General features: G+C 55.4%; 2 protein-coding genes across 3 annotated transcripts in view; both read left to right on the top strand.

The window, feature by feature from the left end:
• Positions 1–2,598, top strand: part of PRKD2 (protein kinase D2) — a 30,278-nt gene extending 27,680 nt beyond the window's left edge. For both annotated transcript variants that reach the window (XM_079799791.1, XM_079799790.1), the window contains exons 18-19: positions 1,895–1,980; positions 2,236–2,598. In XM_079799791.1, coding sequence (XP_079655917.1) covers positions 1,895–1,980; positions 2,236–2,448 — 299 coding nt within the window. In that variant the 3' untranslated portion in view covers positions 2,449–2,598. The remainder of the gene's footprint in view (positions 1–1,894; positions 1,981–2,235) is intronic.
• A 13,042-nt stretch (positions 2,599–15,640) lies between these two features.
• Positions 15,641–24,342, top strand: DACT3 (dishevelled binding antagonist of beta catenin 3). The gene is made up of 4 exons (XM_079760047.1): positions 15,641–15,911; positions 20,696–20,792; positions 20,960–21,112; positions 22,092–24,342. The coding sequence occupies exons 1-4, from the start codon at positions 15,663–15,665 to the stop codon at positions 23,486–23,488; spliced, it is 1,896 nt and encodes a 631-aa protein (XP_079616173.1). The 5' UTR covers positions 15,641–15,662; the 3' UTR covers positions 23,489–24,342.
• Positions 24,343–24,785: the final 443 nt, after the last annotated feature.

The raw sequence follows: 24,785 nt of genomic DNA, 5'->3' as shown, positions 1-24,785 counted from the left end.
CGATTGGGGGCTGGGGGCGGGCCCAGTGAGAGAGGGAGCTGGTTTAGGGGTGTGGCTGGAGGAGGGGCAGGGCCATGGAGGGTCTCTGAAGCTGCCTGCGAAAACACCACCAGCCTAGAGACCAGTCACACCTGGAACCTGGGAGCCGCTGGGCTGGGGAGGAGCGCGGGCGGGCGGCCAGGAGAGGGGAGTCCAAAGGCGGAGCTTAGATATCTGCAGCAGGGGCTTTGGGGTGGCGGCCAGGTAGTGGCGCTGGGCCTTGTGACTTGGGCCGCTGCCGTGGAGACTTGCCTGGGAAAGTTAAGTCCTGGCGCCCCCAACTTTGGGGCCGAGCCAGGTGTGGGGCTAGGGCAAGGGCGGGGCTAAGAGAAGAAGCCCTAAATAAGTTAGAACGAGGGCCAGGTCCTGCAGCCTGGAGCTCAGGACAGAGGGAGTATGGGAGGAAGGTTAAGAAGACAATTATTTATTTTCAACAATTTATTCAACGAGGACATGTTGAGTGCCTACTATGTGCCTGATTCGGACTGTCCTGAATTCTGGGAATACCGAGATGATTCAGAGAGAAAGGGATCATGTGGAGAGAAGGTTGAGTGGTCTGTGAACAGTTGGGGGGGGAGGGGGAGGAAGGGTCTTAGAGGGGTGTGACCTCACGGAGCAGGCAGAGAGGGGGTGACTGGGCCTGAGAGCGGTAAGCACTAAACGGTGAGAGTGAGAATTCCTGGAGACCCGGAGTGATCCTGGAGGTCCTCGGAAGGCGCTCAGTAGGTTGTGTGCGTGAGTGAACTTGAATGGGCGGATGTGCGTGAGGGAGCCTGTGGGTGTTGACCAGAGCGGAGGCCCGTGTGGACAAGGCCTGCACTCAGAGGGGCCCACACAGTGAGGCCTTTGTCCTTCAGGCTTCTGATCAAGGAGAGAGCCTCGGACAAGTGCTGGCTTGTCTTGAATGCCTGGAACTCGGGAACCCTCCTTTTCACAGGGAACAGGCCTTGGTCTCTGGGCTCCGCAGGAAACCAGTGACAACCACCATCTACTGACACTGTTTATTTTCATTTGCTGACTGTGGGCATGCCAGTGATCTTTGGATTTCCACTGACCAGACTGATGTGAAGTTTCCATTTTATATAAATTTCTTTTCACCTTATAAAGTGAAGTGATTTACAAAACTGTGTCGGTTTTTACTTAGGATCAATATTCACATGGTTCAAAATGTTAAATACACAGAAGGATCTGCAGTGCAAATTCTCTCTCCTTTGTCTGCCATTCTTCCCAAATATGTGGACATATATTCTCTTATTTCCCCTTTTTACACAGATGATAGCATATTATACGTGCTGGTTTTTTAAAAATATATATTTTATTGATTTCAGAGAGTTCAAGAAACATTAATGATGAGAGAGAATCATTGATCAGCTGCCTCGTGCACGTCCCACACTGGGGACCGAGCCCACAACTTGGGCATGTGCCCTGACCGGAATCGAACCCGGGACCCTTCAGTCCGCAGGCCGATGCTCTATCCACTGAGCCATGCTGGCTGGCAATACGTGCTATTTTTCACCATGCCTTGCCCACTTCACATTATATCTTGGACAAATGAGTTGGCTTAAGGAAAAATAGTAAGTGAAGAATAGTACAGATGTACCTGTGTCTGTGTATGACAATTTATGAAGGTGACATAGGAATGGGGAAACTGAGGTAGAGACTTGGAGTGTGTGTGCCACATGTGTATGGGGGAAACAAATTTGTGATTTAATGAGGAAATGGATGGGTGAGTGATTGGTGCGGGCGAGGCTCTGAGCCAGCTGGGCCAGTGCAAAAGGTCTGGATGGGCAGCCGGTGGGCCGGTGGCCTGTTGGCCCTCACCCCGCAGGGCTTAGCTGTCTCTCTTCTCCCGCAGCCATAGACCTCATCAACAACCTGCTGCAGGTGAAGATGCGCAAGCGCTACAGCGTGGACAAGTCTCTCAGCCACCCGTGGTTACAGGTGATGCAGGGGGCGGGGCTGGAGCTGGCTTTCTTATTGGCCGGGCAAGTAGTGAAGGGTGTGGCCCATTACGGTGGGTCAGGAACGTGGCTGGGCCTCCCATTGGCTGGCTATGGGGTAGAGCTAGGTCTCTATTGGCTGCGCAGGTTGTGAGGGCGTGGCCTCCCTTCCGCGGTACCTGGCCCCGCGTCGCTGTCGGCGCTGTCGGCCGCTCTCGGTGCAGCGCCCAGCTGACCCCTGTTTCCCCGGGCCTAGGAGTACCAGACCTGGCTGGACCTCCGAGAGCTGGAGGGGAAGATGGGCGAGCGGTACATCACTCACGAGAGCGACGACGCACGCTGGGAACAGTTCGTGGCGGAGCACCCGCTGCCCGGGCCGGGGCTGCCCGCCGACATGGAGCTCGGCGGGGCCCTCCCCGCGCAGGATCACGAGATGCAGGGGCTGGCCCAGCGCATCAGCGTCCTCTGAGGCTCCGCGCCCTCGCCCTGCCGCCTCAGGACGCTGACCCCCCGCCCTCCCCTCGGGAAGCGGCCCTCCTCCCCTTCCCAGCGACGGACTGCTCTAGGGGAAGCGACTTCTGCCCCAACTGGATGGGACACGCCCCGGGGAGGAGCATGGCGGGGGTTCGGGGAGTTGTTTCCAAAGTTAATTCCCCAACAATTAAAACGGACTCATCTCTGGCCCCGGGGCCACGGTCTCTGGCCACACCTCTGGATCCTCAGTCTGTTGTTCACCTGGAAGGAGGGCTGCCTGCAAAGGAGGGGGTGGGAGAGCTGGGGAGGAGGGGCAGAATGGGGGAGGCTTGGAAGGAGGTCTAATGGCTGGATAATATAGAGGGAGGTTTGCCAGGAGGGGAGACTGGGAGGGGGAAGGTATAGAGGTGGCATAAGGAGAAGAGGGGAGAGTAATAGATGAAGAGTTAGAAATCCCCCCCTCACCCCCGGCGGCTGGCCGGTGGCTCAGTGGTTGAGCGCAGATCTTGAACCAGGAGGTCACCGTTCGGTTCCCGGGTCCATCACCTGTGTGGGGCGTGTAGGAGGCAGCTGATCAGTAATTCTCTCTCCTTCATCTTCTCTGAAATCAATAAAAATATATTTTAAAAACGAGTTAGAAATGGAGGAGAGATGGAAGGAATATGACTGGAGGGGGAGAATGGATAGAGAAGGGATGTATTTAGAGAAAAGCAAGAATCCCATGGCTTGTTTGATGCATTTTCTATTTGGTGTTGTCATTACCAATCACAGCTATTAATAACGACAACGCAGCTAGCAGCGGTCTGGCCCATAGTGTAAACCTGGCACACAGTATTTTCTGTTTTAAACTGACGTGACGACTTCTATGCACTGAATGTGCTCATTCTCTGGTTCATCCATTTGTCACACTGCAGGGTGATGGATGCTGTGAACATGGGGATGGTGGTGACCGAGACACCCCAGGCCCTGCCCTTGGGGGTTCACCATCCAGTGGGGAGACAGTCCTGTGCCCAGACAGTGAAGGCCCAGAGTGGGCAGGGCTGGGAGGGGAGCCCAGGCGGGTAGGGCAGCCTACAGGGAGCCTGGGGTCAGGGAGGACCAGTTTTCTGAGCTGGCGTCTAGGCCCTGGGGTTGTAAGCAGACACATCTCTCCACGTGGTCACGCTCAGACTCACACAGCTGCAGGACCGGCAGGGTTTAGCAGCCAGTTGAGGCCAGTCAGCGCCTGGAGCTTGCTCTTCATCTCTTCCCAGTTTATATCAACTAGTCCATCTGCCGGCCGGGGTTCCGGAGCTGCAGCCCTTTGACCTGAGAAAGCTAAGTGAGCCTTAGTCCACGAGCATCTCCAGATGAACTAGAACACCTCTGAGACGTAACCCAAGCTCACACTCGTGGGGGATGTCTCTTGGACTCCATCCTGAGGGCCTCTCCCTCTACAACTGACCTGCGATCCAGGAGTGTAAGCAGTAGAGGGACAAAGCCATCTCCAAGGACAGACCCAGGCTGGGAAATGTATGGGAAGACTACTCAGGCCTGATCCTTAACAATTCTGTCTTGGCCACTAGGTTTAATATTCTGAGACCAGAATTAGAGACATGATAAGAAAACCATAATGTTGCCCTAGCCGATTTGGCTCAGTGGATAGAGCGTCAGCCTGTGGACTGAAGGGTCCCGGTTCAATTCTGGTCAAGGGCACATGTCTGGGTTGCGGGCTCCACCCCAGTGGGGGGTGTGCAGGAGGCAGCTGGTCAATGATTCCCTTTCATCATTGATTTTTCTCTCCCTCTCTGAAATAAATATTAAAAACAAACACTGTCTGGGCACAGGATTATCTCCCCACTGGATGGTGAACCCCCAAGGGCAGGGCCTGGGGTGTCTCGGTCACCACCATTTCTGAAAAAATGCCTCCATTACAGAATTTCATGAGATAGCCCAACATCATGAGGATGCCATGGCAGATAAATCAAATACACTTTAAGGTCCTACAACTTAAACAATTAGAGACAAAAATGTCAATTTAACAAGGCCATCAGATACCACAAAACCCAATCTTGATAGAGAGACACATGTGGATACTGTAAAGGAACATTGGACTTGAGACTGTCCAGTTTTACAACACACAAAGGAACTTAAGCCTAAGATTCAGTCTCCCCCATGACTGCCTTCCAGCAGACCTTCTCCTTTTGTCCATAAATACCCCTCAGCCCACAGAGGGCCATGACCCTCCCATGAATGACCTGGCTACCACCATATGAGTAGATACAGGAGCCACCCCACCCGGTATCTCACAGCACCACCCCCGCCCCCCGCCAGTACATAGCAATGGTTGTGATGAGATGCCACAATTTGCCACATGGTTTACCCTTGTCTAAGCCATTCTCTGTCTTGTTAGGTCCCTTACTACCCAACACAGTTTCTTTCCCCCCCCCCCCATTTATTTATTTATAAATTAGGATTGATTTTTAGAGAGAGGAAGAGAGAGAAACATCAATGTGAGAATGCAACATCAATCGGCTGCCTCCTGCATGCCCCCTATCAGGGATGGAGCCCAAAAGTTGGGCATGTGCCCTTGACTGGGAATCAAACTGGCCACCTCCTGGTGCCTGGGACAATCCCTAGCCAACTGAACTAGGACTGGTACCTCACCTGGACATCAGGCCAGGGCCACTGGTTGGTTCCTGTATGTGGCCTGACCAGGGATCTGACCTGCAGCCTTGGCATAGCAGGATGACAATCTAACCAACTGAGCTATCCAGCCAGGGCTCCCAGCCAGTTTTTCACTCAAATTACTTCAGTAAATCTTTCTGGAGATGATAGTCTATAAATTTGAAATGTTACCATTTTACATTTATGAGAGAGCGTCTCTCTCACAGTCCCTGACTGCTCCTGTCCATCCTAGTCCACTACCCTTCCTCACCTCACAAGCAAACAACCCACCGACCTCTTCCTCAGGCCCACGAGCTGTGCTATGCTGACCCGCATTCCTGATTCTCCAACTCAACCGACGCAGGTGCATCTCGGAGGCTGAACCTCTGAAAGTGGAAAGAGATCTTTTCATGCGGCTCCTGAAGCTTCCTGAGCATGCTCTGACACCCGAGGCTCTCCAGGGCCTCCCACCCACCATTCATGGCCTTCTCAAACCTACCTCCAGCCCCTGCAACACTCCCATCTTCTCCATCAAGGACCCCGATGTTACCATTGGGATATGGTTAGTCCAACCATGAACAAATAGTCAAACCCAGGTTCCCATGAGTTCCCAACCCAACACCAGTCTGGACTCTAGCTATACCTCAGACACCACCCACTTTACGATATGAGCATCCCCTTTGCTTTCTTTTTTTAAATATATTTTTATTGATTTTAGAGATGAAGGGAGAGGGACAGAGAGAAACATCAATGATGAAAGAGAATCATGGATTGGCTGCCTCCTGCACGCCCCCTACTGGGGATCGAGCCCGCAAGCCCAGGCATGTGCCCTTGGCCGGAATCGAACCTGGGACCCTTCAGTCCGCAGGCCGACGCTCTACCCACGGAGCCAAACCGGCCAGGGCCCCTTTGCTTTCTTTCACGCCCTCCTCATGTCCATTCACAGTCTCCTCTTGCTCTCACCTGGGACTGTCAACAGTACACACAGGCCAAAACCGGTTTGGCTCAGTGGATAGAGTGTCGGCCTGCAGACTGAAAGGTCCCAGGTTCGATTCCGGTCAAGGGCATGTACCTTGGTTGCGGGCACATCCCCAGTAGGGGGTGTGCAGGAGGCAGCTGATCGATGTTTCTCTCTCATCGATGTTTCTAGCTTTCTATCCCTCTCCCTTCCTCTCTGTAAAAAGTCAATAAAATATATTTTAAAAACAAACAAACAAACAAACAAAAACACAGTACACACAGGCCCTAACCGGTTTGGCTCAGTGGATAGAGCGTCGGCTTGTGGACTGAAAGGTCCCAGGTTCGATTCTGGTCAAGGGCATGTACCTTGGTTGTGGGACATCCCTGGTAGGGGGTGTGCAGGAGGCAGCTGACCCATGTTTCTCTCTCATCAATGTTTCTAGCTCTCTATCATTCTCCCTTCCTCTCTGTAAAAAATCAATAAAATATATTAAAACAACAACAACAACAACAAAAAACACAGTACACACAGATGGATGGTTACGCCTCAAGGTTCCACTGAAGTCCCCGCTTACTTTTCTCGGACTCTGAATGCTAATATGAAGGATCTGGTTTTTCCTTGCAGTTCCTCTCTAACCCAATATGTGGATGGTCTTCTTGTCTGTCCTGTTCATTTCAGCAAGTCACTGACCCTCAACAGCTACTCCCAACCCCCTGCTCCTAGGGCACAAGGTATCTAGGAACATATTACAACCATGCCAATCACAATTCAGGACATGACCTTGCACCTGAAGGGAAAACCTTATCCACAGCATACATTTATCCCATCATTCATTTCACCTTTACCCAAGACTAAAATGCCACTGCAGTGGTCTGGGCCTGATATGGGTTGAATTGTGTCCTCCACACCCGCGCCCCCCCCCCTCCCCAAAAAGGTATGTTGAAGTCATCCAATACCTCAGTGACATAATTTAGAAGTAGGATCACTGAGGATGGTTTGAGCATTGTCCCACATTCATCCTCAAAAACTCCTCCCAACTCCACGCTCGACTGTTGCAGGAACTTCATCCTATTCCTACCACCTATGAATCAGGGTTTCTGTGCTTCTCCCACAACTTCCCTGATGGCCCCTTCGTGGAACTCAGTTTGTAATCACTGAACTTTTTAAAAAATATTTTTAAAATGGATTTTTAGAGAGAGAGGAAGGAAGAGGGAGAGAGAGAGAAAAACATTGATGTGAGAGCAAAACATGCTGGTCTGGGTTACAGATGAAGAACTACACCCCTGATAGAAGACTGGATTCTAGGTTTGAGGCCTGGGCCCCGGGATAATCTTCTTGGCCCCGCCATGATGGTGTGGGACCCGGATGTAGGTCTGAGCCCCGGATGGAGGTCTGGGTCCTGGGAGGGCAGATCGAGCCAGGGAGGGAGGTCTGGGCCCTGGGGGGCGGTCTGGTACCTCACCTGGACATCTGGGTTATGGATAGGTGGTCTCGGTTACAGATGGAGAAATACACCCCTGATACAAGACTGGATTCTGTGTTTGAGGCCTGGGCCCCGGGTTGGCCTTCTCGGCCCCGCCATGAAGGTCTGGGACCCGGATGTCCATCTGAGCCCCGGATGTACCTCTGGGAGCTGGGAGAGATCTGTGGTCACTAGGAGGCGCTATGTGCCCAGGTGGGAAGATTGGGTCAAGGACTGGAACTCAGGATGTTGAAATGGTGGTCAGGACTAGCCTGGATATTTAGACTCCAATAAAGCAATAGGCACTGGGTTCTAGTATGGGTCCCCGGAATGGCCATCTGGTCCTTGCCATAAAGGTCTGGGACCCAGATGAACGTCTGGGTGCTGGGAGGGCAGTTCGAGCCTGGGAGAAAGGTCTGGGACCTGGGGGGATGGGGGGAGAGAGGGCGGGGGGCGGTGTGATAACTCACCTAGACATCTGGGTTATGGAATGGTGGTCTGAGTTATGCATGGAGATCTAGTCGCCTGATACAACACTGTGCTCAAAGTTTGTGGCCTGGGCCCAGGTTGGCCTTCTTGGCCCCGCCATGAAGGTCTAGGACCCGGATGGAGGTCTGAGCCCCGGATGGAGGTCTGGGTCCTGGAAGGGCTGTTTGGGCCGGGGAGGGAGGTCTGAGCCCCCGGGCCGGTCTGGTACCGCACCTGGACATCTGGGTTATGGAATAGTGGTCTGGGATACGCATTGAGATCTAGTCTTCTGATACAACTTGGATTCTGTGTTTGAGGCCTTGGCCCATGTCGGCCTTCTTGGCCCCGCCATGAAGGTCAGGGACCCGGATGTAGGTCTGAGCCCCAGATGGAGGTCTGGGTCCTGTGAGGGCAGTTCGGGCCGGGGAGGGAGGTCTGGGCCCCGGGGGCGGTCTGGTACCTCACCTGGACATCTGGGTTATGGATAGGTCGTCTCGGTTACAGATGGAGAAATACACCCCTGATACAAGACTGGATTCTGTGTTTGAGGCCTTGGCCTGTGTCGGCCTTCTTGGCCCCGCCATGAAGGTCAGGGACCCGGATGTAGGTCTGAGCCCCGGATGTACCTCTGGGAGCTGGGAGAGAGCTGTGGTCACTAGGAGGCGCTATGGGCCCAGGTGGGAGGATTGGGTCAAGGACTGGAACTCGGGATGTTGAAATGGTAGTCAGGACTAGCATGGATATTTAGACTCCAATAAAGCAATAGGCACTGGGTTGGCCATCTGGTCCTCGCCATAAAGGTCTGGGACCCAGATGAATGTGTGGGTCCTGTGAGGGCAGTTTGGGCCGGGGAGGAAGGTCTGGGCCCGGGGTGTGTGTGTGTGTGTGTGTGTGTGTGTGTGTGTGTGTGTGTGATACCTCACCTAGACATCTGGGTTATGGAATGGTGGTCTGGGTTACGCATGGAGATCGAGTCACCTGATACAACACTGTGTTCAAAGTTTGTGGCCTGGGCCCAAGTTGGCCTTCTCGGCCCCGCCATGAAGGTCTGGGACCCGGATGGAGGTCTGAGCCCCGGATGGAGGTCTGGGTCCTGGGAGGGCAGTTCGGGCCAGGGAGGTAGGTCTGGGCCCCCAGGGGCGGTCTGCTACTCACCTGGACATCTGGGTTCTGGAATGGTGGTCTGGGTTACAGATGCAGAACTACACCCCTGTTACAAGACCGGATTGTGTATGAGGCCTGGGCCCGGGGATAATCTTCTCGGCCCCGCCATGATGGTCTGGGACCCAGATGGAGGTCTGAGCCCCAGATGGAGGTCTGGGTCCTGGGAGGGCAGTTTGGCCAGGGAGGGAGGTCTGGGGCCTGGGGGGCAGTCTGGTACCTCACCTGAACATCTGGGTTATGGAATGGTGGTCTGGGATAGGCTTTGAGAACTAGTCCCCTGATACAACACTGTATTCAATGTTTGTAGAAAGGGACCCGGATGTAGGTCTGAGCCCCGGATAGAGGTCTGGATTCTGGGAGGGTCATTCGGGCAGAGGAGTGTTGTCTGGCCCCGGGGGGGGGGGGGGGGGGGTCTGGTACCTCACCTAGACATCTGTGTTATGGAATGGTGGTCTGGGTTACGGATGGAAATCTCTTCCTCTGATACAAGACTGGATTCTGTCTTTGAGGCCTAGGCCCCATGTTGGCCTTCTCGGCCCCTCCATGAAGGTCTGGGACCCGGATGTAGATCTGGGACCCGGATGAAGGTCTGGGTGCTGGGAGGTCAGTTCGAGCCAGGGAGAAAGGTCTGGGCCCGGTGGGGCGGTGTGATAACTCACCTAGACATCTGGGTTATGGAATGGTGGTCAGAGTTAGGCATGGAGATCTAGTCGCCTGATACAACTCTGTGCTCAAAGTTTGTGGCCTGGGCCCAGGTTGGCCTTCTCGGCCCCGCCATGAAGGTCTGGGACCCGGATGGAGGTCTGAGCCCCGGATGTTGGCCTGGGTGCTGGGAGAGAGGTGTGGTCACTAGAGGGCGCTATGGGCCCAGGTGAGAGGTTTGGGTCAAGGGCAGGACCTCGGGATGATGAAATGGTGGTCAGGACTAGCCTGGATATTTAGACTCCAATAAAGCCATAGTCACTGGGTTCTAGTCTAGGTCCCCGGAATGGCCTTCTGGTCCTCGCCATAAAGGTCTGGGAACCGGAAGTAGGTCTGAGCCCCAGTTGGAAGTCTGGGTCCTGGGAGGGCATTTCGAGCCAGGGAGGGTGGTCTGGGCTCCAGGGGGTGGTCTTGACCTCAACTGGACATATGGGTTTTGGAATGGTGTTTTGGGTTACAGATGGATAACTACACCCTTGATACACGACTGGATTCTGTGTTTGAGGCCTGGACCCGGGGATAATCTTCTCGGCCCCGCCATGATGGGCTGGGATCCAGATGTAGGTCTGAGCCCCAGATGGAGGTCTGGGTCCTGTGAGGGCAGTTCGGGCCGGGGAGGGAGGTCTGAGCTCCGGGACCGGTCTGGTACCTCACCTGGACATCTGGGTTATGGAACGGTGGTCTGGGTTACAAATGGGAAGTACACCCCTAATACAGGACTGGATTCTGTGTTTGAGGCTTGGGCCCCACGATAATCTTCTCGGCTCCTCCATGATGGTCTGGGACCCGGATCTAGGTCTGAGCCCTGGATAGAGGTCTGTATTCTGGGAGGGCATTTCGGGCCGGGGAGGGAGGTCTGAGCCCCGGGGCCGGTCTGGTACCTCCCCTGGACATCTGGGTTATGGAATAGTGGTGTGGGTTACGCATGGCTGCTGTCTACCTACCAATATGATCTTGCCAATATGTAAGCCCTTATCAGAGTTTTGATCCCTTTCTATTACACCCACATTTCACTCGTTCTCCTCTCAAACCCCAAACTCCTCACAGAGGTAAGAGATCTGTCGAGTCCTGTGAAGGTTGAAAATCACCATGTAGACAAGATCCAGGATGACTGTGATCTCCTTTTTCATTAGGATCCAAAGAAGCTGTGAGAGGGAGAGAGAGCAAGAGAGAAACATGGATGTGAGAGCAAAACATCAATCTGCTGCCTCCTACATGCCCCAACCAGGTGCTTGGCAGTGAACTCCGAGGATTCCGCATGGCCTCCAACCATATTTGGACGACGTTTGTGCCCAGGTTAGGGGCTGCCAGGGGTGGGACTTGTGGGCTGTGGTTGGCAGCCATGCTGCAGGTTTATTTCCAGGAACTCTGCAGGCATCGTCATCCCCTATAATAAAAGCCTGATATGCAAATTGTCCCCTCCACCAGGAGTTTGACCATTTGCTATGACGTGCGCCTGCCCCCGGATGGTGACCAAGGCGGGGGCAGGAGGTGGGGTCGCCGCCCGGCTCCCAGGCACTGAGTGAGCGAGGCAGGGGCCTGATTGCCCCACCAATGGCCCCCCAGATGGCGACCAGTGGTGGCGGCAGGGGGCGGGGCTGCCGCCCAGCTCCCAGGTGCTGAGGGAGCTGGGCTGGGGCCCAATGACTCAGGTGGAGGCGGGGGCCCGGGGACCCAGGTGCTGCCCAGGGCCCAGAGGTCAGCTGGGATCCTGCCCTTCCACGCCAGATGCTTGCGCTTTGATCGCTAGCCAGGCCTAGGGACTGCACCCGTGCACAAATGTTGTGCACCAGGCCTCTCGTTATCAATAAGAACATCGAGAGGCCAAGAAGGAAATCTGCAGAATTGTTGCTACTGCTGTTCGGACTCCACCGACCAAGCAGCTCACTTCACTTCCTTCTCGGAACCCTCTCAACTCCCTCTGGCTTCAAAATTTGGTTTTACTCCTTTATTCAGTGATTTTAATGTATCTTCCTAGGAATGCCCATCTTCAAATGCCTGCTAGACCAGAACCCTAAATCAGCTGGAGATCCAATATTTCATACAGCAAATGGTTCACCTGGTTTTGCACACACAACGGGGGTGAAAAGCCAATCCTGACATCACCCCAAACACTAACTACGGAGGAGGTCTGGTTTGAAAGCGAGCTCTCCAGACCCCCCTTTCATCAGTCCCAATCATCTCCCCAAGTTGGAAAATTGAGGTCATTGAGGACAGATTAGGTCTGTCTTAAACAGGACGGGGATTGAATAAAGTTTGTCTCTACTAAAGTCCAGGCTTATGTTTTCCCTTTGGACTCTAGATTATTTTTTACTTATTTATCAGACCCTTCTGTGGCTCTTTATACGTGGAAGGCACCACTTCAAGCACTTGGCAAATATATCCCTTACTCCCTATAACAACTCTATGAGGTAGGCTGCATTCTAATGCCCATTATACATACGGGGGAATTGAGTAAGGTGACCAGATTTTAACATTGGTAAAGCAGGACACCATTGACCGGAGGTGGGGTGGAGTGTGTGTGTGGGGGGTGTTCTTGATTAAAAATTTGGTCTATATTGTAATCGCTTTTGGTTTTTTTAATAAAAGGAAATTCACTTCTTAGATCATCGTTGAATTTGCATCCTCTTTTCTTACTCATTATGTTAAAAATCTAAAAAACATAATTTAAAATTATATTATAAATTATTATATACAGTTGCTTAAAAACACAGTAAGTAGGTACATAATTACATGAACATATTTTATTGTTAGTTTATAAATTAAATTAATTTGATTGTTATAAAGTAACTATATTTTAAAAATTATTTTAATCCTATATTTCTTTCTAAATAATAACAATACTAACTTGTATTATTTTTCCTCTGAATTTGCCGTAACGTAAGTCGTAAGTGTCACTTTCAAGGCTGGCGCTAGACTTTTTGCTGCCACTATAAATTATAAATAATACGAGTACTGTCTGCTAAATTCAAGAAAATTTATGTATTTCTGAAATAAATAAATTACTTACCTAAATTATCTGAATAGCTGATTTGTAATGACATCACTTGTTTAACTAGCTTACTAGCACGCGGTACGATGTGTATCGTCTGAGAGACAGTTACAAAATATTTTCGTCGTTGCCAATCCCAAAAAATGCCATTGTTCATTAAGTCCAAACAATGGTGGTCGAATTCTAACAACTGATCAACAATGCAAACTTTGATAAGCAGTTCTCGATAATCAGTTCTCAACAATTATTTGTTATTATTAAAGTTTAACATTATAAAATTAACAAAAATAATATAAAACTCATATCCTGGCTAAATAGCCATATGGCCTCCGAAAACCGTATATTCCCTTCCCGTTCTCCCGCCATTCCCTAGCTTGTGGTGCATTCTTTCCAAAAATCGGGACTTTTTTTAAAACACCGAGGGACGCGGGACAAATTGTTCAAAAGCGGGACGTCTGGTCACCTTAGAATTGAGGCACAGAGAGGTTAAGCACGTTTCCTAAGGTCACACAGCTGGAAAGTGGTAGAGTTGGGTCTCTCTCGTGACAGTCTTTGCTCTCATTTTCTGCTATTGCCTCTCCAGCAAACGACCAGGAGGTCACTCATAAAAGATTGAGGTTCTCACATGATCTTCTGGGCCCTGGCTTTTGTTGTTGTTGTTGTTAATACTCACCCAAGGATTTTTAAAAATATATATTTTATTAATTTTTTACAGAGAGGAAGGGAGAGGGACAGAGAGTTAGAAACATCGAAGAGAGAGAAACATCGACCAGCTGCCTCCTGCACACTCCCCACTAGGGATGTGTTGTGGAGCGGATGCGAGTGAACGACCACTGGAGCCTAGACCAAATTAAAATTTAGGGAGCCTTTATTAGCCGGGCGGCCGGACGACCCGGCGACTGCTCTGCCATTCTCCACGCAGGGAGACCAGAGAGCAGCAGCGACCCTTTGTGTAGGACCGCTTTTAAGCACATTAACCATATCTGGTTTTTGCAGAACAAGTAACCCAAGACAAAACAGTTTTTCCCAAGCAACGTCAGGATCATGCCAATGACGACCATGTTATTCACAGGGTCATCCCGTTCTCCAGAAAGCTGACAGTGTTCTGTGAAAGAAGGCTACGTGCTGGGAAGGGGCCATGAGACCCTATCTCAAGGCCTGGCCTGGTGTCAGCACTGACAACTCTATCTGGGGCATAGTCCACGGCCTCTCTGGAATGCTCAAAAATTCCCACTCTCCAACAGATGTGCCTGCAACCGAGGTACATGCCCTTGACCGGAAACGAACCTGGGACCCTTCAGTCCACAGGCCGACGCTCTATCCACTGAGCCAAACCGGTTAGGGCCCAAGGATTTCTTAAATTGATTTTTAGAGAGAGTGGAAGGGAAGGGGAGGGACACACAGAGAGAAACATCCATGTGTCTCCTATCAATTGGTTGCCTCCGGAGATCGAGCCTGCAACCGTGAAACATGCCCTTCACCGGGATCCAACCAGAGACCCTTCAGTTCGTGGGTCGACGCTCTATCTATTGAGCCAAACCGGGCGGGGCTGGTCCCTGGCTTTTAAGAAGTCCAGGACTGTCTGAAAAATGGTTATGAATATTGGAGCTAGATCTCCTTGAAGGTTGTAGGGACGCACACTCGGCGTAGTGACACAGGCTGGCCGCCTGGGGGCGCCAGCCCCGCTCTCGGAGCCTGGAGAGGGAGGAGGGAACCGGGGAAACAAATGTCAGGCTCAGACTCTTAGGGTCACAGAAGGTTGAGAACACAGCATCTTAGAAGCTGAGAACAAAGCCTCTTAGAACGTAGAACAAAGGCCCCTGGGATAGTAGAATGGTGAGCGCAGAGCCTCGCAGCATCTGGGAGACAAAAGACGCTTAGATTCTGTCCTGCCCGAACCATAGCGTCTCCACCCAGGTTCTTAGGATTCCAGAATTTGGGATAGCACCGATCTGAGACTCTTAGAAGCAAGACTGGCTACATAATTTGCGAGGCCCAATGTGAAATGAAAACGCGGGGCCCCTTGTTCAAAAACTAAGAATTTCAAGACAGTAACAGCAGAACATGAACACTAAGCTCCTGGATCTTCTCAGCTGGCCGCGTGCAGATGATGCCCACCCCACTCAGAAGTATAATTTTATGGGAGTTTCTTGATCTTAGCTAGACTGGCCTTCTAGTTTTACAGCCGAATGTCTGGGAAGGCTTCGTGGAAGAGGAGGCAAAATCAGGGCTCGATTCTTTAACCCTTTCCCTCCTCCTGTTCAGCCTCAGAAGCTGCAGGTTGCGAGGAGTTGAGGGGAAAGGAACATCTGCCCAACTGTCACTTGGACCCGTTCTCTATTTATAGAACACCTCTTTCCCTGCTGCCCGACCGTCCAATGGTAGCCAGACCCCGCTGCGGGGCCGGAGAAGCAGGGACCAATGATATTGGAGTAAGGGCGGGCTTGTTTCATTGTGACGCGTGGGGGGGCGTGGTCCCGGACCAATGGCAGGCTAGCGTGGGGGGGCGTGGCGAGGCCACCAGAGAGCACAGCAAGTAGGCAGCGGCGAAGCTGCGAGCATGCGTCGCGTGGAGGGAGTAGGGCGGCGCGTGAACGGCGGAGCAATAGGTAACGGTTGCTGTGTGGCCGGGGGCGTGGCCATGCAGATAAGGCGCGGGTGGGCGGCCCAATGGGCGGGCGCCTATGCAGATGAGACGGTGACAGCCGGGCCAGCAGGCGGGCGGGCAGGCAGGCGGGCTGTTGGGGCGGGGAGGTGGGACCCGCAGAGGGGTGGCCGCGGGGCCCGGCTGGGCTGGGGCGGGGGGCCGCAGCCATGATCCGGGCCTTCTCGTTCCCGGTGAGCCCCGAGCGGGGCCGGCTGCGGGGCTGGCTGGAGGGCAGCCTGGCCGGGCTCTGCGAGTTGCACTGGCTACGGGAGAGGCAGGAGTACCGCGTGCAGCAGGCGCTGCGGCTGGCCCAGCCCGGAATGGGGGGCGCCGAGGCCGAGGACGAGGAGGACGCCGACGAGGACGAAGATGCAGCGGCGGCGCGCCGGGCCGCGGCGGCCCTGGAGGAGCAGCTGGTGAGGGGTCGCCTGTCCGTTCCTCCCTCAGCAACCATCTGTGTCTGTCTGTCTGTCTGTCTGTCTAGGTTAGATGCTCATATACCCATCCCGGTGGGGGAGGGGGAAGGGGTGAAGGGTAGGGGGTGGGGCTGCAGACCCTGGAATCTGGGCGGCGGGCGGGCGGGATGTGGCCTCCCCACCCCCAAACTGGGGAAGGAGGGACTGCATCACCCCTGCTGGAGCCTATAGAGATGCACAGGCCCCATCCCTTGCACCCCTTCCCCAAAGGAAATGTTTTTGGGCGCCAAGTATGTGTCAAGCCTGGGGACCAGGATTGGGCATGCGTTGTCTTTTTGCAGCTTGGATGATAAGAGGTGATAGTCCCCATTTTACAGAGGAAGAAACTGAGGCTGGGAGAGGGCAAACGACTCACCCAAGGTCACACAGCCGGGATCCAAACATGCCCCACTCCGGGGCCCGGCGGCCAGGGCTCCATCTTCCCTAAGTCAGGGTGTGCTTGGAGATCTCCGGAGAGGGGGGATCGGATCAGGGGGAGGGAATCTTAGGGTCCCCGGAGGGAAGCTCACAGTCCCCGAGGCCCCCGCGGTGATCTTGACCCTCCTGTGCCCCTCTCCCTCCTTTCCTGCCTGGTCCCAACCCTGGTTAGCCCAAGAGGAGGCAGGTTGAGGTGGCATGGGGGTCTGACTTCGGGGCCCTGGGTGCTTTCATGGGGGAAGACGAGGCAGAAGTCTGCACTCTGGCCATTCTACACTCTCCCTCCCCTCATTTCTTGATTCTCCCGACCGCTTCCTGGGTTCCTCGCACTCTCCCTGCTCACCGCCACATCTGACTTGCTGTGTGCTTCTCTCTCTCTGCTCTTCCCTTCTGCACCCTCTTCCTGCCCCAGGTCCCCGTCCCTGTCTCTCTCTCTCTCTTCCCCTCCCCCAGCCCGCCAGGCCCCAGACCCCAGCTCCCCGTGCAGATCCCATCCCCAAGCCTGTGGGTGGTCAGAGCTTCCCGTTTGGGGAAACCTGAGCCGAGGTGGCGGGGGAGGGGGCTCCCCCTGCTGCTGACCTCGACTGCCCCCACCCCAGATGGGGACTGGGGAGGGGACTGCAGCCAGACTCCCCGGCTGCACGCGCAGCCCCTCCCCGGCCGGGAGTGGGACCCTGCACATTCTTCTCTGGAAACAGAAACAGCTGTGGGAGGCCCCACCCCCTCCCAAAGTTAGAGACACATTGTGGGGGCCTTCACCAGCTCCTCCACCCCACCCCGGCGGGCTGGGCCTGGGGAGGCGCCTCCCACCTCTACAAGGAGCGGGGGAGGCATGGGGATGGGCAAGCCGTGTCCCTCGCTGTCCCTCAGCCTCTCCCTCTCTCTGCCTCAGTCTCCCCTCCCTTACCCCCTCACTTTCCCCATCTCTGCCTCTCAGCCCCCCCCCCATCATGAGGTGGTAGTAGAGAGGCCTCTCCCCCCCCACCACACACACACACACACACACACACACACACACACACTCACACACAGAGTCTCCAGGCAAAGCTCTGTCCCAGCGTCAGGGAGGAGGCGGCAGCAGGCAGCGGGAGGGAGACAGCCCCGCCGAGAGGAGCAGAGAAGCGCTAAATATAAATCCCTCTGGTGTTAGGGGTTCCTGGGTCCTTCTGAAGAGGGGGTGGAGGTTTCTACTCATTCCTGAGCCTCTGTCTTACTACTTACCCCTCCCAATCCCTTTGAAGCAAGAACTGAAGCCAGACGTCATTCGTTCCTAATAATAGTGATGAGGATGCAGGAACAGGGTATGGCAGAGAGAACAGGCAAGAATCCTGGGGGGGGGGGGGGGTCCCTGTTCTCTTCCACCAAGGAAGAAGGTCCCCTTCCAGCAAGGACTTAAGTTAGACTTGCAGAAGGACTTCCTAACAGAGATCAAGGGAGTTGGACACAGACTAGGGGAGGAACATAGGCCTGAAAAAGTTTGGGCAAAGGGGTTAGGTCTCCAGGAGCCCTAACCACACTCATGGTAAACCTGCTGGAGCTTGACACCCTCAAGCCCACTAGGCATTGTGGGCAAATGGGGAGCCAGATTCAGACCAAAGACCTTCTGGTCTTTTAAAGATTCATGCCTTTGCAGCTGGAAAGAATGAGGTCAGACTTAGAATAGACTGAGGGAGGGCGAGTTGGGGGGGGGGGGGGTCCAGGCACAAAGAGGAGGCCTCTCCTTTCTGTCCCCCTAACTCCTGCCTTCCCGACAGTGGCAGCATTGAAATTAGACCTGACGAACTTACCAACATTTATTTTTAATTACACAAGTAAACATGATTTTATAGTTTCCTTGTTGGAAATTCAGAGCGTTCATGTAATCATCAAAGCTAGCATTTCTTAAGTGCTTAACAGGAACTGCTGTTGTAACTCACTGAATTCTCACAGCAAGCTCATAAGAGAGGGAGTTGAAGGATGCCCTGTTACAGGTGAGGAGACCAAGGCCCAGAGAGGTGAAGTAACCTGCTCAGGGTCACACAGCCGGGAAGCGCCAGAGCTGAATCGGAATCCTGGGAACTGGGACCCAAGCTATGCCCCCTCAGCCACTTCATTCTCCCAGCCCGGACCCTTACCCCCCACTTGACTCCCTAAATGCATCCTCTCCCCTGACATCACCTCTGTGCCACCTTGGGAGTCCCTCCAGCCCTCTTTTGATGCATCTTCTGGCAGAAATGGTTTACAGACCAAAAATATCAAGTTTTGCTTTGCTTTTGTACAAATTCCAGGGTCTTGGGTGAGGTCCCAGAGACGATGCCAGTGGTTTTCAAAATGTGGCCCACTGGACTGGAGCCTCACCTGGGGACCTGTTAGAAATGCTATTTGGGGGGCTCCTCCCTGGCATCAGAAGTTCTGGAGGGATCCCCCAATTCAGGTTTTAACATGCTCTCCAGGCAACGCTGACCCACCCTCACACTCCAAACCCCGCCCTTTCCTTTCTCCACTCAACGCCCTCCTCTCACTGGTGGTTCTATGTAGAAATGGCTTCCTCCCCTGTTACCTGTTGTATAGGATTCTGCTGCACACACTCATTCCTCCGTGGAAACTTTCCTGAGCACCTCCTTTGTGCCAGGAACTATTCTAGGCACTGGAGGTTGGGAAGGTGCAGAAGTGAACAAAACAGTTAAGACTCTGCTAAACAAATGCCAATCTGATCTATGACTTCAAGCCGGGAGGGCATTACCGCGATGAAGGAAAAAAGGCAGGGCACCCGGGGTGCAGCATGACGGGGAGCTATTTTGGAGAGAGGGTGGGAGAAGGGATGGGGTGAGCAAAGTTTCTGAATGAAGCAAGGGAACGAGGCAGAAGGAGGTGCGGGGACACAGCCTACGGAGGTGGGAACGTGCCAGCCATGTTCAGGGAACGGCGAGGCCAGGGTGGCTAGTGCAGTGAGCGAGGGGGCAATTCGTGGGGGGCGTGACACAGGGTATGTGGGCAACTGTGATTTGTTTTCTAGCCACCCCTGACGCTGCACAACTCGCCTGCTTCCCTGGGTTTTGCTCAAAGATGGCGCCCCCCTGAGCACCTCTGCACACCCAGAGATGGAGCCCAGAGTGCACCGTCCTGTTGCCTTCCTGGCCATAAACAAGCCCAGACGGGGGCTCCTGATCAGGGGGGATGGGGCCCAGGAGAGCAGTCACCGGAGTGGGAAGCAGGGGGGAGGGGGTTGTCTACCAGAGAGCTGGCCGGTCTTGCTGCCTTAAATAGGCAGCGCTGGGCGCCTGCCCTCCCGCCCCTCCTCCCTCCTCCCCTCCCTCCCGCCGTCCAGACAAGCCGCTTTTGTCTGAGGGTCAACCGTCAGCTCCCGCCGCTGCCACCCCTGGCCTCACCCAGACCCCTGTGGGACTCTTCCTGGCTCTGGCCCCATTTCCCAAAAACGGTGTTAAGTTCGAGTGTCTTAGAGACCCCACCGTGCCGGTTCAGCCCCTGCCCTCACCCGCAGTCCTCACACTCCCCTCCAAGTGTTTTCTCCGTCATTTCTTCACACCTGATAGGAAATGGTCTCTTCCTGCAGCCACAAGGAGCCAGGGAGCCTCCACAGACCTTCCTTATGGGGATGAGGAGCAGGGGGTGGGCACTGGGAGCTTCTGGGTGGGGATGGAGCAAGAGCAGGAGGCAGACGTGGCCCCGGGGGGCAAAGGAACCACTGAGGCCAGGAAGGCCTTGCCGTTAGGCACGGGGGTGCTTTCTGAAGCGAGGAGCAAAACATAGGAGTCCTAGCCCGCCAGTTTTATCCCTGTGAGGGAGAGGGTCAGTCTGCACCAGAAAGGACTCAGGAACACTTGCAAAGGAACAGTAGGAGAGGAGGAGAGCATCTGAGAAGAAAAGGTCAAAGGTGGGAGACGGCAGACCAATGGCTAGGGGATCTGCTAGGTCCTGGACACCACCTTTTAGCAATGAGGTGCCTCTAAAGCAAGAAGGATTGAAGTTAGACTCAAGGAAGCACATTCTAACAGGGGTTAAGGGGCCCTGAGCACAGATGGAAGAAGGCAGGGCGAGGGGTGGGACCTTCGGAGGCCTCTTCACACCTAAAGGGGAGTGAGGTGGCTGCCGTGCGGACTGGAGTTAGCCAGAAGGACTTTCTAATGGGTACAGGGGCAGAGGTCTTTGAAGGGGATCCTGGGACTCAGGTCCTGCTTTTACCCTTTTGAAGTCAGAGCCTCCTTGTCAAGGTGGAATTCCACCCGTGAACTCCTGGAATAGGGGACTGGAACAGGCAGAGGCCTCGGGGGTGCCTTCTGACCACCCTGCTCTTGCCACGCCCTCAGGAGGCCTTGCCCGGACTCATCTGGGACCTGGGCCAGCAGCTGGGAGACCTGAGCCTGGAGTCTGGGGGCCTGGGACAGGAAAGTGGGCGCAGCTCAGGTGAGCACGGGTAAAGGGAGCAGGGTCAGCCTGGGACGCCCCAATGTCTTCCACTGTCCCCCATCTCTCCGGCTCCCCTGTCTCTGTTGCTTGGTGTCCTCCTTTCTCCACCCGCTGGTTTCCCCAGCCAAGCCCCCTTTTCGTCTCTCCCGTTCTCCCCAATGCAGGCTTCTATGAAGACCCCAGCTCCACAGGAGGTCCCGACTCACCACCCTCGACCTTCTGTGGGGACAGTGGCTTCTCTGGATCTGGCTCCTATGGACGCCTGGGTCCCTCGGAACCCCGGGGCATCTATGCCAGTGAGAGGCCCAAGTCCCTAGGTAAGGTGGGCGGGGTGGGGCCTGACGGCCAGGGGAATGACAGTGAGAAGATGGTCTTGAGCACACTTCTGAGTCACACCAACCTGAGTTCGGATTCTGGCTGCGACACTCCCTTTCGTGTGGTGTTGAGCATGTCCCTTCTCTCTGGGCCTCAGTTTCCCCATCTGTCAAATGGGATTAATGACAGCACCTTCCTCCTAGGGCAGCTTTGGGTATTCAGTGAGCCTCTGCCTTGCGGCACTGGACTGGGCTCAGGGAGCCTCTCAGTAATCAGGATCTGCTGTTACTCATTCATACCAGTTCCTGAGCCCGACTAGGTGCTATCCTAGCACTGCCCTGGGGGTGAGGGGTACAGCAATGAAAACAGCCCGGGCTCACAACACTGACATTCCAGTGGGTGACACGGGTAACATATAAGATAAATAAGAGCACCACAGAGGGTATTAGATACTGACAAGCACAACGAACAGAAAATTGGGGAAGGGGACTCGGGCATGTCCCTTTGAATTGGGGAAAGAATTGCAATTTTACAAAATATGCTCAGAGAGGGCACCGCTGAGACTGTGACATTTGAGTGGCACCATGAAGTGAGGGAGTGGACCCATCAGGTATCCTGGGCCAGCGCAGAGGCCCTGAGGCGGTGTGGCTGCCTCTGCGCCCGCCCGGGAGGTCACTGTGGCCGGAGACCTGTAACTGTGGGGGGGAGGGTTAGAGATGGAGGTCAGAGAGGCGGAGGAGGGACCGGTCACTCGGGGCCGTGCAGGCTGCTGTGAAGCTGTTGTGAACCTGAAACAAGGGAAGGGGTGAGAGCAGGGTTCCTTCCCCTCCCCTTTCCCTTCCTTAGTTTATTTTTTTCTTCCTTTCCTTTCTTTTTAATGGGAATGGGACAACAGTGGGGAAACGCCCCTCCCAGGCGCGTTGGGAAGGGGCTTTGAGAGCCTCTCCCACTCCTCCTTTTAAATGTTGCTTCCTCCACCAGGAGACGCCAGCCCCAGCGCTCCCGAGGCGGTGGGAGCTCGGGCACCAGTGCCGCGGTCCTTCTCGGCCCCCTACCCGACGGCAGCGGGGTCTGGGGGCTCGGAGGCCTGCTCCTCGGCGGAGCGGCGGGCCCGCGCGGGGCCCTTCCTGACGCCCAGCCCCCTGCACGCCGTGGCGCTGCGCAGCCCGCGGCCCTGCGGCCGTCCCGCGGCGGACTCGCCCGACGGACCGGGCGCGGGGCGGCCCCTGGACGGCTACATCTCGGCGCTCCTGCGCAGGCGCCGCCGCCGGGGGGCGGGCCAGCCCCGGACGAGTCCCGGGGGCGCGGACGGGGGCCCGCGGCGCCAGAACAGCGTCCGCCAGCGGCCACCCGACGCGTCCCCGCCCCCCGGGGGCGCGCGGCCCGCGCCCGAGCCCCCCGTGGAGCGCGCGGGGGGTCGTCCCGCGAGTCCCGCCGCCTTGGGCCGCACCTGGGCCTCGCCGTGGGAGTCGGAGGCGGCGCCCGAGCCCGCCGCGTCGCCCGCCGTCCCCTCGCCCCCCGACAGCCCGGCGGAGGGCCGCCTGGTGAAGGCGCAGTACATCCCCGGCGCGCAGGCGGCCACCCGGGGCCTCCCCGGCCGCGCGGCCCGCCGCAAAGCGCCGCCGCTGACCCGGGGCCGCAGCGTGGAGCAGTCCCCACCCCGGGAGCGCCCCCGGGCCGCGGGCCGCCGCGGACGCGTGACGGAGGCCTCGGGCCGCAGGGGCTCGCCGCGGGCCCGCAAGGCCGCGCGCTCCCAGTCCGAGACCAGCCTGCTGGGCCGCGCCGCCGCGGCTCCTCCGGGGCCCCCCAAGTACCCCACCGCGGAGCGCGAGGAGCCGCGGCCGCCGAGGCCTCGCCGGGGCCCGGCACCCACGCTGGCCGCGCAGGCCGCGGGGTCCTGCCGCCGCTGGCGCTCCACGGCCGAGATCGACGCAGCCGACGGGCGGCGCGGCCGACCCCGCGCCCCCGCCGCCCGGGGCCCCGGTCCCGGCCCTTCCCCGTCCGCGCCTCGGCGCCGGTTGCTCTACGGCTGCGCGGGCAGCGACTCCGAGTGCTCGGCGGGGCGCCCGGGGCCCCTGGGACGCCGGGGTCCCGCGGGCGGCGTCGGCGGCGGCTACGGGGAGAGCGAGTCCAGTGCCAGCGAGGGCGAGTCGCCCGCCTTCAGCTCCGCATCCAGCGACTCGGACGGCAGCGGGGGCCTCGTGTGGCCGCAGCAGCTGGTGGCCGCCACCGCCGCTTCGGGGCCTGCGGGCGGTGCGGGTGGAGGGGCGCCCGCGGGCCCCGCCAAAGTCTTTGTGAAGATCAAGGCCTCCCACGCGCTCAAGAAAAAGATACTGCGCTTCCGCTCGGGTTCTCTCAAGGTCATGACTACAGTATGAGTTTGGGGGTTTGCTCGTGCTCCCCCCTTCATAGCCTCTGCACCACCTCACTCCCCGTCACCGACCCTCCAGCACCTCCCTCCCAAAGACCACCGTTTTCTCGGCTTCCAAAGACCCCCCCTCCAGCCCCCCCACGGCGGTCTCGGTGGAAAAGGCTCCCCCGCCACCATCGGGAGGAATGGGGGAGGGGCCCTGTTTGACCCACAGCTGACGGCCCGGTTCTGCAGCCCGCGGGCAAGGACTCCCTCTCTATCAGCCTCACCTTCTTCTGTACTGTGGACTATGGGTGCACTATGGTATGCTGAAGGGGGAATTCAGTTTGAATTTCCCCATTTAGTTTAGACACTTAGTCTGTTTGATGCCCTTCACTTCTCTCACTGAGCCCTCTTATTCCTCCTTTCCATGCCCAGATATGGCCCCCCTCATACACAAAATGCCCCCCATCCATGTCTCTGGACCCCTAGGACTTCCCCTTGGCACATGGTTGGAGACTCTGTCTGACCCAGATGGTGCCTGCAGAGTGCCCTGGGAAGGCAAGGAGCGCTGACTTTGGGGTTTTGAGGGTCAAATAGGAGTTGATAACACCTGGAAAGGACTACTCTTTCATCTCCATCATGGACACTTATGGAGGATTGACAAGTAGAAGAGGGGAAGGAAGATGGCTTCTATCTTGTGGCCCCCCTCCCTGGTGAGAGGGAGTGGGGGGAGCTCAGGATGACCCTCAGCTGTTCCAATCCAGTATTTTTTTTTTCTTTTTAAAAATTACTGTATTTATTATGACGATGGTGACCCCCCGGTGCACAGGGGGGCCAGATTCTGTGTGTTTCTCTAACCTCTTTGTAAATAAATGTACAATGTTACATATGTGGCGGACTCCACTTCTGTGTTAAAATGGGAGAAATGCTTTTCCTTTGGACTGACATTTATTAAGCAATTACTGTTTGCTTTGGCTGTGGCCGTGCCCAGAACCAGATGGCAGATGCCAGGTTGGTCTCAACATCATTTTCCTACCATTGGCTATTTTACCTCAATGAGTCTGGCCTTTGATGGAGTTTTGTTTGGCCATAAAGATGGTTTCATAAAAGCAGAAGCAATATAGGTAAAAGGACAGTCCCAAATCCCCTTTCTCGGAAGTCGTCATAATCAGTGTGGTATGCATCCCTTCATGTTTTCCCTTTATGTGTTTGCATACATTCATGGGTCTAGTAACCATATAACTACATATGTGCATATACACACTGTTATACTGTATATATAAAACTATATTTACATAAATTGAACTATATGTATGCATTCT

This window comes from Cnephaeus nilssonii (genome assembly GCF_951640355.1).
Source record: "Cnephaeus nilssonii genome assembly, chromosome: 20".
Classification (NCBI taxonomy): Eukaryota; Metazoa; Chordata; class Mammalia; order Chiroptera; family Vespertilionidae; genus Cnephaeus; species Cnephaeus nilssonii.
The sequence above is the reverse complement of the archived record's forward strand: the minus strand, read 5'-3'. Positions and strand labels throughout refer to the sequence as shown.

Bases quoted from the DNA above. Each gene is read 5' to 3' on its own strand.
- DACT3 (XM_079760047.1), top strand. From the start codon at position 15,663: ATGATCCGGGCCTTCTCGTTCCCGGTGAGCCCCGAGCGGGGCCGGCTG. The intron at 20,793-20,959 runs GTGAGCACGGGT...TCCCCAATGCAG, and splicing joins GGAAAGTGGGCGCAGCTCAG to GCTTCTATGAAGACCCCAGC. The intron at 21,113-22,091 runs GTAAGGTGGGCG...TTCCTCCACCAG, and splicing joins TGAGAGGCCCAAGTCCCTAG to GAGACGCCAGCCCCAGCGCT.